Source organism: Urocitellus parryii, chromosome 6, assembly GCF_045843805.1.
Source record: "Urocitellus parryii isolate mUroPar1 chromosome 6, mUroPar1.hap1, whole genome shotgun sequence".
NCBI lineage: Eukaryota > Metazoa > Chordata > Mammalia > Rodentia > Sciuridae > Urocitellus > Urocitellus parryii.
The window spans coordinates 133,190,572-133,205,062 of record NC_135536.1 but is presented as its reverse complement, the minus strand read 5'-3'; the positions used below and the strand labels follow the sequence as shown (position 1 = coordinate 133,205,062).

Genomic DNA, 14,491 nt, shown 5'->3' with positions numbered 1-14,491 from the left:
CCAGGAGGAGGCGCCGCACAGCCACAGGCATGCTGCTTGGTGCACCATGGTTCTGGGGAAGCCTAGTGTGGGCAGAGGGCTGGGAGGGCCCCAGGTGCATCCTGAGGGACCCCTAGGAGGCTGCTGCAGCTCAGTGGGTTGGGGAAATGGAGCCCCCTGTGGGGAACTAGTGTGCAAAGGTTGGGCTGCTGGGGAGCAGGTGTATAGTGAGGCAGCTGGAGCCTGCGGAAGGAAGGAAGCCCTGGCTTGGGTTTGTACCTGCGCAGGTGGGCACTTTGGCATTGTTTACAAGAACCTATTAGATCAGAGACCATCAACGTGACCCTGGAAGCAAGTTTAACATTCAAGTCAGACAGTGGGCTCAAGCATGTTCACCATCAGGGAGCCCTTCTTTCATCAGATCTAACATGCAACTCCAATGTATAAATCAGACAAAAGCTCTGTTTTCATCAGTATAAATTTAGATATTTAAATGTATCACATTTGGCTAATCAAGAAAAACAATGACCTGTGTGGTAGACACAGGCATTCAGCGCCAGGGTGGCTGTCAATCATTGAGACCAACCTCCGCACCCCATTTATTTTTATATGTTGTCTTGTTTTTGCCCTATGTGTACTAAAAAAATTCTCATTTATACAGCCAAGCTATCACAAATGGTGACAGTTGTTTAACACCTCATAGTACAGTCTCAAGGTCTATGCAAAATTAATTATCTTGGCAGCATGGCCAGTGGGGCTGTTGAGTGTGTTGGGATGTGGTACACATTGAATTTGAGTAGGTGGATTTTAAAATATCAGGATCATTATTTTTAAAGTAGCAGAATAATAATAATAATAATAATTATTATTATTATTATAGCATTTAAAAATCAGATTTCTGAGAACTTTTTTTTTTTTTTTCAGTACTGGGGATTGAACCCAAGAGCATTTTACCACTTAGCTATAACCTGTCCTTTATACTTATTTATTTTTATTTTAAGATAGGGTCTCTTGCTAAGTTACTTAGGCTAGCCTTCAATTTGTGATCCTCCTGCCTTAACCTCCAGAGTGGCTGGGATTGTAGGCATGCACCACCAGACCCAGCTTTTGAGAATTTACTGAAGGACCTGCAGGGCAGTTAGAGAACTATTGAGGAAATCTAACCTCCCTGTTTTACAGATGGGAAGACCAAGGTCAATGAGGGGGCTGACCTTACCCAGAAGCCCACAGAGAGATGGAGGTGATGGTTAGATACAGAGGGTATCACCTTTCCCCATAATTACAAGTGTGTCCTCTTCCCAAGACATGAGTAGAAAGGCATCAGGGCCAGACACACCCAAATCAGCCAAGCCCTTGTCCATTCTGAGTCTGTCTGTGAAGCACTGAACCAGGGTACTAACACACCCCTCTCTTCCCACAGCGATGCCCTCCTAGCCAGCTGCCGGGGATGGAGGGCTTCATGGACTCAGGGACACAGACGGATGCCGTGGTGGTGCTGTCCTTGGCTCAGGCTGCTGTACTGGGCCTGGTCTCAGAAAATGAGCTCTTTGGAGCCACCATAAGCGCCGAGGCCTTCTACCCGGACCTGGGACCAGATCTGTCTGGGGCGGCTCTAGGGGAGCCCGGGCCACCAGGACCCGATGTCTACCAGCTGGCCTGCAACGGCAGGGCCCTGGAAGAGCCAGCAGAGGAGGAGGTGCTGGAGGTGGAGGCAGCCTTTGAGAAGCACACACGTCGGAAGACACGGCCCCCTGTGCGGCTGGTGCCCAAGGTCAAGTTTGAGAAGGTGGAGGAGGAAGAGGAGCAGGAGGTCTATGAGGTTTCGGTGCCTGGTGACGACAAGGATGCAGGCCCAGCCGAGGCCCCTGCTGAGGTGGCCGGTGGCGGCAGCGAAGCCCTGGTGCAGAGCAGCGCCGTCAAGATGATCGACCTCAGCGCCTTCAGCCGCAAGCCCCGGACGCTCCGGCACCTGCCGCGAACTCCGAGGCCGGAGCTGGATGTGGCCCCGTACCACCCTCACTTCCCCGACCCGGCCCGAGACGGCTTCCCCGAGCCCAGCATGGCGCTGCCTGGGCCAGAGGCCCTGCCCGCCGAGTGTGGGTTCGAGCCGCCCCACCTGGCCCCCCTGAGCGACCCCGAAGCCCCCACCATGGCGTCCCCAGAGCCTGTCAAGCCAGAGCAGGGCTTCGTGTGGCAGGAGGCCGGCGAGTTTGAGGCCGACGCGGCAGGCTCGACAGTGGAGCGCCATAAGAAGGCCCAGCTGGATCGGCTGGACATCAACGTGCAGATCGACGACTCCTACCTGGTGGAGGCAGGCGACCGCCAGAAGCGCTGGCAGTGCCGCATGTGCGAGAAGTCCTACACGTCCAAGTACAACCTGGTGACGCACATCCTGGGCCACAACGGCATCAAGCCGCACTCGTGCCCGCACTGCAGCAAGCTCTTCAAGCAGCCCAGCCACCTGCAGACGCACCTGCTGACGCACCAGGGCACGCGGCCGCACAAGTGCCAGGTGTGCCACAAGGCCTTCACGCAGACCAGCCACCTCAAGCGCCACATGCTGCTGCACTCCGAGGTCAAGCCCTACAGCTGCCACTTCTGCGGCCGTGGCTTTGCCTACCCCAGCGAGCTCAAGGCCCACGAAGTGAAACATGAGAGCGGCCGCTGCCACGTCTGCGTGGAATGCGGCCTGGACTTCTCCACCCTGACCCAGCTCAAGCGCCACCTGGCCTCCCACCAGGGCCCCACCCTCTACCAGTGCCTCGAGTGTGACAAGTCCTTCCACTACCGCAGCCAGCTGCAGAATCACATGCTGAAGCACCAGAACGTGCGGCCCTTTGTGTGCACCGAGTGCGGCATGGAGTTCAGCCAGATCCACCACCTCAAGCAGCACTCGCTCACCCACAAGGTGAGCCTGCCTGTCCCACTTGGCCCTCCGCCTGTTTTTTTATTTGTTTATTTATTTGTCTATCTATCTGTGATTTATTTATTTATTTATTTGGTTCTAGAGATTGAACCCAGGGGCACTTTACCACTGAGCTACATCCCCAGTCCTTTCTATTTTTTATTTTGAGACAGGGCCTCGCTAAGTTACCCAAACTGCCCTTAAACTTGTGAACCTCCTGCCTCAGCCTCCCAAGTCACTCAGATTGTAGGCATGCACCACTGTGCCTGACACTCCTATCACTTATTCATTCAGGACTTCTCAATGTTCTGGTTGAGACAATTTAGATGCAACTCAGGTGAACATTTCTTATTTTTGTATTTATAAATTTCTCTTGATAGGGTTGGGGATGTAGCTCAGTGATAGAGAGCATTTGCCTAACATGTATGAAGCTCTGGGCCATGAAAGGGAAAAAAGGAAGGAAGGAAGGAAGGAAGAGGAAAGGGAGAGAGGTGGGGAAAGAAAAGGAAGGAAGGAAAGAAAGAAAGATTTATCTTGATGGGTATTAAAGAAAAATACAATTGAAATTAGTTTTTAGTTTAGTGTTTTGTTTTGTTTTGTTTTTTCAGTGCTAGGAATTGAATCCAGGGCCTCGTACATGCTAGGCAAATGCTCTACCACTGAGCTGTATCCCTGGTCCTGAAATTATTTTTTTAAATAATAAAACTTGGCCAGGAGTGGTGGTGTGCCTCTGTAATCCCAGCAATTTGGGAGGCTGAAGCAGGAGGATCAAAAGTTCAAGGCCAGCCTGGACAATGTAGCAAAACCCTATTTCAATTAAAAAAAAAAAAAAAAAAAGTGCTGAAGGTGTAGTTTAGTGGTACAGGGCCCTGGGTTTGATCCTAATATCTTGGGGGCGAAAAAAAGGAAAACTTATTTTTTTAAAAAAAGGTGGAGGATTGGAAAGAAAAGTTTAGGGAACACCAGCATAACCCAAAGAACACAGTGTGGGAATCACAAAAGTAGCCTAACCTTCTTGACTTCTAATGGGAGAACTAAGGCCTGAAAGAGGCCAGGACATCACAGGGAGACAGGCACAACAGCATCCTCTGCTGCTTGTTGTTTGTTACAAAAGTATGTCAAAACCCATGATTTCCTTTTAGGAATAGGCCAGATAGACTTGATTATAAAAGGAGAATGGATGTAAAGGAAACTTTTATTATGGAAAAGTACAGGTGGTTCTAGAATATATCTACACTAGGCAAAGAGGTTTGAGAAGGTGGAAGACTGAGCAGCCCTGTTCTGACTTACCATGTCTCTAGACCCCAACCTTGACCTGCCCTCCGTTTTCCTGCCTTCAGGCCACCAGCACCCCTACCTTTCAACCACATCATTTTCACCAAGAGGCCTCACATCCAGGCAAATGGAATGAAGCCTCTCTCTCAGGTCCCACGGTCCTGCTGTAGTATTTGGCTGACCTGTGGTTTCCACCAAAATCCAGCAATTTAACCCTCTGAAGCTGAATGTGTATGGAGCTTATTCTTCTCCCTAAATAGCGGCTCGTAGTGATAATCCAGGTCAAACTTGGGACCTTCCCTGTCAGTGGACAGTGAGTGGAAGGAAAAAATAGCCTGCCAGGCTAAGAATCCAGGCTTCTCCAACCCTGGGAAATTTCTCTGCTAGTGCAGGCTATGTTCTGTTACTGGGGCTCCTCCAGCCAGTTGGTAGTAACTACCTGAAGTGTAATGTAAAAGAGTCTGAAACTAAATCTGGGCTTGAAGATAAAATCATGATTGACTGTTAATGTCTGCAAGGGAGAGAGTGGAAGGTGATGGTACATATGCTGTATTTGCCATCTTTCTCATCTAGTGGAGGACTTCAAAATCCCTACAAATCCTCAAAGTTAAAAAAAAAAAAAACAATAATACTATGAAGAAAAGCTGAAAGAAAAACTGAAAGCCTGATTCAAAACATCCCTATCGCCTGAATTTTTGTTCAATGTGCACAATATGTGCTTACAAACTCCTGAGTGGCAGGGCCCCCTGGTGGTCACACACACCTATAGTTTCTCAAAAGCGACACAGCCATACCCCTCCCTGGCTGTAAGAAAACAAGATGAAGGACCATTATTATTTTTTTTCTTCCTGATACTGGGGATTAAACCTAGAGGTGTTCTACCACTGAGCTATACCCCGCCCCCAAGCTCTTTTTATCTTTTGAGACAGAGTCTCATTATGTTGTCCCAGCTGGCCTAGAACTTATGATCCTCCTGCCTCAGCCTCATGAGTAGCTGGGTTTACAGGTATGCACAACCAGACCATTAAATTGTAATACATGCCCTGGGTCAGATCCCCAGCCCCCCCCTAAAAAAAAAATTATAGTACAAAACTTCATAACAGATAAATAGTTGGAATGGCAGCTGTGACATTGAGTTCCCCCTAAATTACCTACTCAGCAAAGACAGAACAGCTCTAAACATTCAACCTAACATTCCTCCACAGACCATAGATCATAGCCCCCGTGTGCCCAGCACCCTCCCTGCTCTGAGAGTCACGCTCTGGGGAAGCATGACTGATAGTCCAAATAAAACGGTTCTCCCTAGAGTCTATGAATCCTAGGGCTGAGTGTCCCAAAACCCATCAGTGATAAATCACCTGGGGACTTGACAAGAATAAAATATCCTGTGGGTGTGGAGGCCCACACGTATAATCCCAGCGACTCAGGAGGCTGAGACAGGAGGACCAAAAAAAGTTCAAGGCCAGCCTCAGCAATTTAGCAAGGCCCTGAGCAATTTAATGAAACCCTGTTCCAAAATAAAAAAGGACTGGGGATGTGGCTCAATGGTTAAGTGCCCCTGGGTTCAATCCCTAGCACCAAAAACAAATAAATAAATAAAAATTCCTGGGCTACCCCAATCCCAAGATTAGATTCTCCAGGCAGGGAAGGGCTCAGGAGGCTGGAAATTGGTGGCTTTTTTCTCCAGAAAGGTCTAGAAAAAACAGTCAAGTGTCAGTGGATGACCTCTGAGGTTTTTAGAACTGAAAATTCTATGCAAACCTGAGTGCTTATCGTTTTTCCAGGGAGCGCATAGCTTTAATCATTTTCTCAAAGGGATCTGTGAACCAAAAAGACCACCAGGAGACAGCACTGAGCAGAGCAGCACAGTCCATGACACCAGGCCACATCCTCTTGACCACTGATGTCTAGTGGCATACTGCCTCCAGGTGCCTGGGAAACAGTCCCCGAGTGAGTGAGTGAATGAACACACATTTGCCTCCACACACTGGTACAGATGTAGCTATGCACCTGCTATGGGCAGGAGGCTGCAGGAGTGTGGATAAGGAGCAGGGCACAGCCTATTTCTCCCTTTTACTGGAAGGTTTCCTGGAGGAAGTGGCCCTGCCCTGTCATTCTTCTCATGATTTCAAGTAAAAGGTACCTGTTCAGAATACCTCCCAGAAAGAGCCGTTTCCCAGAACCCATGCCTATGTAATGCCGTGGCCCTGAAACCTATCCCCATACCCAGGATCGCTTCCAGAAACCATACCTGACCATCGCTCCTACCCCCTCGCAGGGCGTGAAGGAGTTCAAGTGCGAGGTGTGTGGCCGGGAGTTCACACTGCAGGCGAACATGAAGCGGCACATGCTGATCCACACCAGCGTCCGGCCCTACCAGTGCCACATCTGCTTCAAGACCTTTGTGCAGAAGCAGACCCTCAAGACCCACATGATTGTACACTCCCCCGTGAAGCCATTCAAGTGCAAGGTACTGGGACCTTCCACAGTGGCCGGGGTCCACTGGCTGCAGCACTGTGGCCCACCTGCAGCCAGCCCGGCCAGCACAAGCAAGGGGAGCCCCAGCTGGGGAAAGCCTTGCCCGGGCTCTGGAGGCTGGGGTGGGCACTGGGGGTCAGATGCCGCTCAGGTTGTATATCTGGAGAGCGGGGGAGAGGGAGAAGGTCATGGTGCAGCCACGGAAAGGGCCCAGATCTGGGACTCTGTGCAGCGCAGATCTAACCCTTCAGCTTAGAAAGAGTGGTCCCCACAGGAACAGGGACCAGCAGGAGTGACATTTCTCTGCCTCTTAGGCCTCCGTAGCCACATGGGAAAGGACCGATGGAGCGCTGGCTGTAGCGAATAGGGAACTCCCTCAGCTGTGGAGGAGGAGTGGGCTACGGGTCCGGGCAGGTGGGCTCCCTGCAGGCTGACGGCACCAGCGTGGTGTTTTCCAGGTGTGCGGGAAGTCCTTCAACCGCATGTACAACCTGCTGGGCCACATGCACCTGCACGCTGGCAGCAAGCCCTTCAAGTGCCCCTACTGCTCCAGCAAGTTCAACCTCAAGGGCAACCTGAGCCGGCACATGAAGGTCAAGCATGGCGTCATGGACATCGGCCTGGACAGCCAAGGTGGGTGGGCTGTGCGCAATGGACAGAGCAGGAATGACACCAGCATGGCGCACTCGGGAGCCTCCTGTCCAGTTAGGGGAGCAGGGAGGCTGACCAAGGCTGAGGCCTCAGTGGGGTGGGCTCAGGTCTGGAGGGGGGGGGACCCTGGAGGGCCATCATGGCGATAATGATGGGATATTTATGTCTTCTTCCAAGGACTTAAATGGGCTCAAAACAATAATAATAATAAAAATAATCACTTACATTGATTGATTGCTGTGTAACTCGTGATCCTCAAAGTGAGGCTGACTCTGTTATTATCCCCGTTATAAAGATGCAGAAGCAGAAGGGCAGAGAAGTTAAGGAACTCCCTCCCGCAAGACCACAACACCATAGGGGTGGGAGATGCTCTATCTCATTACCATGAGATGACATCTAAAATAAGTGGTGGGGCTGCATGTGATAGCGGTGCACTCCTGTGATCCCATCAGCTCAGGAGGCCGAGGCAAGAGGATCACAAGTTCAGGATCAGCCTGAGCAACTTAGCGAGACTACTTTGAGAATAAAGTAAAAAGAGGTAGGAATATAGCTTACTAGTAGAGTGTGTCCTGGGTTCAAATCCCAGAACTGAAAACAATAATCAAAGGGGAGAAAACGGTTAACTAGAAAAATAAGGGAGCCGGGCATGGGGGCACACTTCAGTAATCCCAGTGATACAGGAGGCTGAGGCAGGAGGATCACAATTTCCAGACAGCCTCAAGAGACTTAGCGAGACCCTTAGCAACTTAGCAAGACCCTGTCTCAAAATAGAAAGGGTTGGGATGTGCCTTAGTAGTTAAGCACCTCAGGATTCAACCCTTGGTACCAGTAAATAAATAAATAATAAGGAATGGCACAGTGAGGTCACAACTTTAAGTGCACCATGGGAGATCTTATAGGCATTCAGAGAATGCTGGGCTTCCGAGCAGCCAAGGCAAAGAGTGGTCACAGTCCTCTCAGTGCCTGCCAAAGAGAATGTAACCTACAAACTCAGGAAACAGATGATCCTGCCATTAAAATCTGAGAGAAGTTTCCAGAGAGGAGCCTACATTTCAGCAGTTGCCAGAAGTTTCAGAAACTGTTATGAAACACCCTCAAGTGTTAACAATAGCCTCTCCCTTTAGCACTGGTTAGTAGTGAAAACACTTCTGTGAGGCCACAGTGCTGACCATTAGTCTCTCTGGGTTCACTGTGGATAGGGTGGCTTCAAAAATTCAGAATGAAGAAGCCTAAGGCACTTCATGAAGGCTCTTCCTACAGTTTGAGCTTTCCCTGGGGCTCCTGCTGAGGCAAACTAGCCAGCATCTGCCTGGGCAGTAGCCAGGTGAGTTGACTTACCCTGAGGGGTTATTCACCTAGAAATGGCTGTAGTAACTCTGACCTTGGTTTGTGAACCACTGACCAGTGAATGATATGGGATTTCTGGCAGAAACAGGTGACTCCCTGGGATTGTTTTTCAGTAGTCCAGTAAGACTGCTTCCACTAGGTGATAATGAAACCTTTGGCTATTGGTTTTGTGGTGCTCTGGGGAAGCATGACTGAAAAGCAAAGCTTTCCACATGCTAGGCGAGAGCTCTGTCACTGAGTCCTGTCCCCAGCCCATTGCTGCATAAGTCTGCTCGCTGTAGCCCTTCGCTACTCAGAAAGTCAGCATCAGCATTGCTCAGGATCTCAGTGGAAATGTAGACCCTTGGCCCCACCCCAGACCTGCACAGTCAGAATCTGCCTTTCAAAAAGGCCTCCAGGTGATTTGCGGCACAGCGAAGTTGAGAAGCACTAAGTCATGTAATGCTTCGGAATCTTCCCCAGAGCATGTTGAAACAAATTGCTGGGCCCCACCCCCACAGTGTGTGATTAGGGAGGTCTGGGGTGGCAGTCAGAAAATGTGCATTTCCAACAAGTTTCCAGGTCTTACTGAAGCTGCTGGTTAGGAATCTCATTTTGAGAACCTTTGATCTAGACCCTACAGAAATGGTTCTGAAATGGGCTGTTCACTAGAAGTCACCTGAGGAGCTTTAAAAATGCAAATGCCTGAATGTAGACCCTACAGATTCTGGACTGTGGCTTATGATCAGGGTGTTTTGTTGTTGTTGGGCACTGGAGATTGAACTCCCCCCCCCCATTACTCTACCACAGAGCCACATCCCCAGCCCTTTATATTTTTCATTTTGAGACAGGGTCTCGCTAAGTTGCTTAAGGCCTTGTTAAATTGCTAAGGTTGGCCTGAAGTTTGTAATCCTCCTGCTTCAGCCTCCAGTCTCTGGGATTATAGGTGTCCACTACTGCACCCAGCATGATCAGAATATTTTAAAACACTTTAGGTGGCTCCTTTGCCAGTGCACTTTGAGCTCCTGTAGTGGAACTCCCACAAGAAGGACCCAGAGCCAACTTTGCCCTTATAGAAATAACTGGGGCCAGCCAGGCGGGGTGGTGGACACCTGTAATCCCACTCAGGATCCTGAAGCAAGAGGATCACAAGTTCAAGGCCAGGCTCAGCAATTCAGCAAGCCCTAAGCCATTTAGCAAGACTCTGTCTCAAAATGAAAACTAAAAAGGGCTGGGGATGTAGCTGTGTGGTAGAGCACATCTGGGTTCAACCCCCAATACTGGGAAGAAACAGAGAACAAACTGGGCCATGAAAAGACTATCCCTGCCCACAGCAGGGTGGTTAAGGGGCAAGCTCCTGTGCGGTCAGTAGCTAGGGAGGCTTTGGCCGCCTGCTTCTCACCTGCAGCCTGGGTCTGAGAAGCTCAGACTTGATGCTGCATAGAAGGCAGCCTGTGTTTTAGGTGGGATCACCCATAAACTACATGGATGTTATTTGGGAGGTGGAATAATGTCCTTGTTAAAATGCTGGACTGTATGCCAGGGGCAGTGTGGCCCATGACAATAATCCCCACAGTTCAGGAGCCTGAGGCAGGAGGACCGCAAGTTTGAGGCCAGCCTCAACACCTTAGCAAGGCCCTAAATGAAAAATAAAAAATACCTCTGGATTGAATTGAATCCTCAGTACCCACAACACCCACAAAAAAAAAAGAAAAAAAGAGAAAAAGCTAAACTATTCCCTGGGACCAGATAGGAACAATAGACTCCATAAAGTAGGGATGTTATATAGTTTCCCAGGATGCTTTATTGTATGAGGATGTGGTGCTGGGGTTGGAGGAGGAAACAGCCTAGAACCTGTTAAGAGTTGTGACCCTTCGCATTATTTTATAAGGTCAGGAAGACTCACAGTGTTTCTGATGCTCCGGGAACAAATAACAGAGGCCCATGCAGACTAACTTAAACAAGAAGGGGGGAATCAAGAAACCAAGTCTAGGCCATCTTCATAGATGGGAGATTCTTTTTTTTTTTTTAATACTTATTTATTAGTTTTCAGCGGACACAACATCTTTGTTGGTATGTGGTGCTGAGGATCGAACCCAGGCCGCACACATGCCAGGCGAGCGAGCACACTACCGCTTGAGCCACATCCCAGGCCCGATGGGAGATTCTTAACAGTGACATTGGGGATAGACTCCTATCATCTGTCCACAGTATTACCTGTAATTTTTTTCCTCATGGTTACAAGATGGCTGCCAGTGGCCATGAAAGAACTGATCTTCCTTGCTCTCATCCAGTGGAAGAATGAGCACTTGCTCCCCTTAGCTCTTTGAAACCAGTGTGAATATTCTAAGGACTTACTTTGCAGATATTTCCTCATGACCCACTGACCAGAATTAGCTCACATGCCAATTCTTGAGCCATTCATTAGCAGGGAGTGGGATTACTCTTAGACTAGTGGTTCTCAATTGGGGGTGAGTTTGCCTCCCAGGTAACATTTGGCCCCTGGAGAAATTTGGGTTGTCACACTGGCACCACACCACTGGCATCTAGAGGGCAGAGGCCATCCTGCAATGCCCTGGGCAGCTCCACAAAACAAAGAACTATGGCCCACGATGTCAATGGTGCCAAGGTAACGACTTCTGCCTTGGCCTAGTCAGAGCTGTCCCCCACAAGCTGAGGCTGACCCCCCAGCACAAACCACATCTCCCCAATGGACAGGGCAGAATACACTTAGGGGTTAAGCCATAGTCCTTCCAGCCAGGCTCTGGGGCCACCTGATCACACCTTGGGCCACCCTCTGTGGAGTAATCTGTCTGGCTTTTGTTACAACAGAAAGAGCTTTATAAGATTCCAATTTGATAAAATCACGAGGCCTCTCAGCATTTCTGTCTCCCACAAAGCCTTGTTAACCTACCTTGGGTGTGTCTTTGTCCTTGGAGAGCCAGTCTCAAGGATACCACCGGGTACAACTGGTTTAAAGCACTAATGCTGGCAAGAGGTCAGAGGACAAACTGCTCTCTCCGGTGATTTGAGGCAGAACAGCATAGCAGTTCAAAACAACAGTACTTGCTGGGTGACCTCTGGCAAGCTGATTAACCTCTCTGAACCTCAGCCTTTGGATCTGCCAGCTGAGGTTGCTGTGATCATTGGATGAGATGTGTGAAGTGCCTGGTGTGCAGTAGGTGCTAAATGAGTGGCATTGCAGAGACATGATAAACTATAGCAGGTTTTCTTGCAGCAAAGTAATCAAGGAGAAACACTGAGGATTGAGAAGGACTTGAAGACTTAGAAAGGGCAATGGAAGCATGAAGAAGTTCAAGGCCAGGCCTGGGTCTCTGCCTGAGCCACTTCACTGTTAGCATCCACCCCTGTATACACAGCATTAGGGAATACACACTGAGGAACCTGGGGCTCCCCAGGGTGGGAGGGCCAAGAGGTAGCTGGGAACCCATGGAAGCAGTCACTAGGAAATGGGGTGACCAGCTCCCCCCACAAGGACCCCCAGGCCTAACTGCACCCCTCTCTTGCAGACCCCATGATGGAGCTGGCAGGCACTGACCCCTCTGAGCTCGATAGCCAGCAGGAGATGGAGGACTTCGAGGAGAGCGCCTACACTTACACCGGTGTGGACAGCGGTGCCGAGGCTAGCGCCCTCACCGAGCAGGCCATGAAGGAGATGGCCTACTACAACGTGCTATAGCGGGAGCCGGGCCACTCAGCACAGGGGAGGAGGCCTGGGGGAGTGGGGGTGAGACCCGGGTGCTGCAGGCCACGCCTCCTGCAGCCAGAAACAAGCTACTGCCCCACTGTCCCCAGTCCTCCCTCCCCGTCATTTGCACCACTAGGGACCTTTACAGACCAAATGGAGACTGTACTACTGGCCTTGCTGGGAGCCAGGTGTGGGCCCAGGCATCCCTGCAAGGAAAGGGTAACCAGGAGGCCTCCTCCGCGTCTCTGGCCTGCTGCTGTGGGCAGGAGGGAGAAAGGCGCAGGCTGGCAGGGTGTCTCAGGCCACCTCGGGCCCAGAACTCTCCACAGGTCCAGGACTGCAGGAAGAGATCCCGTGAGCCAGGCCTGTTTCTTTCCTGGACCAACTCCTGCCTCTAGGGATGCCTGAGCTCCTCCCCCACTGGTCAGCACTGCCCACCCCACCTGCCCAGGCCAGAAGTCCCCTTCGCCGTCTTGTCACCAGACAGCCAGGCAGGGCACTCTGCCTTCTACCTCCTTGGCGTGCGTGTGGCCCTGGCCTGCAGGAAAGCTGGAGGAGCCCAGCCCCCAGCTAGTGCCCTCCCAGATGGCCCCCAGAAGACCCCCTGTCCTACAGCCCTGTTTGGAAGTGAGTGCCCCTGAAGTGAATCGTGACAAATATTCTGTCCTGGGCTAGGGCACCACATCAGGGACCCCACCAAACAAAATGTAGACACACCTGTGTTAGGCACACTCTAACAAAGACACAGAGGATGGGCAGGGTGAAGACTTCACTGGGGACCAAGAGGGACTGTCCTCAAGGGAGGCCAAGGGCCACCTGTGGGAGAAGGAGACTAAAGTAGTTTCTTATGAACAGGTGTGCATTTTGAAGGTGGGGTTAGCCAAGAGTCCTCAGGCTCCTAGGAAAGAGTAACATATTTAAAAAGGAAAATGAAGACCATAGAGGGAGATTTTTTTTTTTTTTTTACTAAATGGGGGTATTTTGAAGGTAATTTATTATTATTATTTTTTTCTTTCCAACTCTGTGTCACCTGTTATTTTTTCAAGGAGAAGCATTCTTTTTCCAAATGTAAGCTTTGCGTGCTGTGCGTGCTTCATGCCTCCCCAACCCAGAGCAGCCCCGCTGGGCTGGACCTGGGCTCAGTGAGGACTGATGCTCTGGCCCAGAAGGTGCAGCTGCTGGCAGGGAGCCTCAGCAGGCCAGGTGGGAGACAGGGCAGGCAGAGGCCGGGCAGCCCTCCAACCTGCCCAACCCCTCCTGCTGGCGACAGCTTTAGGCCATGCACAGTGGCCAGGGCTGCTGACTCTGCTTAGCCAGCAGCCCCCTCCCTAGCCCACCTGCTTTCATCCCCCGTGCCCACACCAGCTCCTGTCCCCAAACAGAAGCCCACAGACCCAGGGCGGTGAAATAGCACATTCAGGAACTCTAGGGCACCCAGATTCCCGCCCACTCACCTCCTGAGGCCTCAGGTGGGGAGGGACAGGCAGGGCTGTCCCTGAAGGCACAGGTGAAGCCAGGAGGGGGGACAGCTGGACTGGGGAGACCAGTTGAAATGCAGCTACCCCCAAGGCTGTTTCCCTACGTGAAGGACCAAGCCAGGCCTCAGGGTGACTGAGATCAGGTGGGGTTGGGGGTGGACACACAGTGGCCCCAGTGTGGCTCCCCAGGCCCCCAGCCTCCCAGGTGCCCGCCATGATGACCCTCAGGTGGCAGTGACTGTGGTGTCACTGTACAAGACATTTTCTCCTGCTGAGCAGAAGGTATCGCCCCTGCAAACTACCTCTTCCCACAATGTCTTTCTCCCCTGGTACCAAAAAGAACCCTGTACCTCCTCCTCCCTCCCGCCAGCGCAGCGCCCTTGGTCTTGGAAACCGAAGGGAGAAGGTCTGGCCTGGTGTGGGGGCTCTGCGCTCTCCCCGGCCGATGTCAGCACTGGCCCTCCACGAGGTCCCATACTTGAACGCCCCTGCCCTGTGCCTTGTACCTGGGCAAAGTGAAGAGGAACGGAGCACAACTCGGTGGAGCTGGGGTGGCCTTGCAAGGCTCCTGTCCTCACCCCTCCCCAACCTTCTCAGAAGGGGCCTGCAGCCTCCCGGTGACTCAAACTCCCGGACAAATTCCACTCTATAACTTATTTTGACGTGTATACAAACCAACCGTTTAGAGAG

At 51.1% G+C, this 14,491-nt stretch overlaps 1 protein-coding gene across 1 annotated transcript; it reads left to right on the top strand.

The window, feature by feature from the left end:
- The first annotated feature begins 1,412 nt into the window (after nucleotides 1-1,412).
- Nucleotides 1,413-13,276, top strand: Znf710 (zinc finger protein 710). The gene is made up of 4 exons (XM_026388160.2): nucleotides 1,413-2,887; nucleotides 6,438-6,629; nucleotides 7,096-7,270; nucleotides 12,145-13,276. The coding sequence occupies exons 1-4, from the start codon at nucleotides 1,427-1,429 to the stop codon at nucleotides 12,312-12,314; spliced, it is 1,998 nt and encodes a 665-aa protein (XP_026243945.2). The 5' UTR covers nucleotides 1,413-1,426; the 3' UTR covers nucleotides 12,315-13,276.
- Nucleotides 13,277-14,491: the final 1,215 nt, after the last annotated feature.

What these genes read in the sequence shown, in the direction of transcription:
- Znf710 (XM_026388160.2), top strand. Translation starts at nt 1,427, where the DNA reads ATGGAGGGCTTCATGGACTCAGGGACACAGACGGATGCCGTGGTGGTG. An exon ending in AGCACTCGCTCACCCACAAG is followed by an intron (nt 2,888 to 6,437) that starts GTGAGCCTGCCT and finishes ACCCCCTCGCAG; the next exon opens with GGCGTGAAGGAGTTCAAGTG. An exon ending in CATCGGCCTGGACAGCCAAG is followed by an intron (nt 7,271 to 12,144) that starts GTGGGTGGGCTG and finishes CCTCTCTTGCAG; the next exon opens with ACCCCATGATGGAGCTGGCA.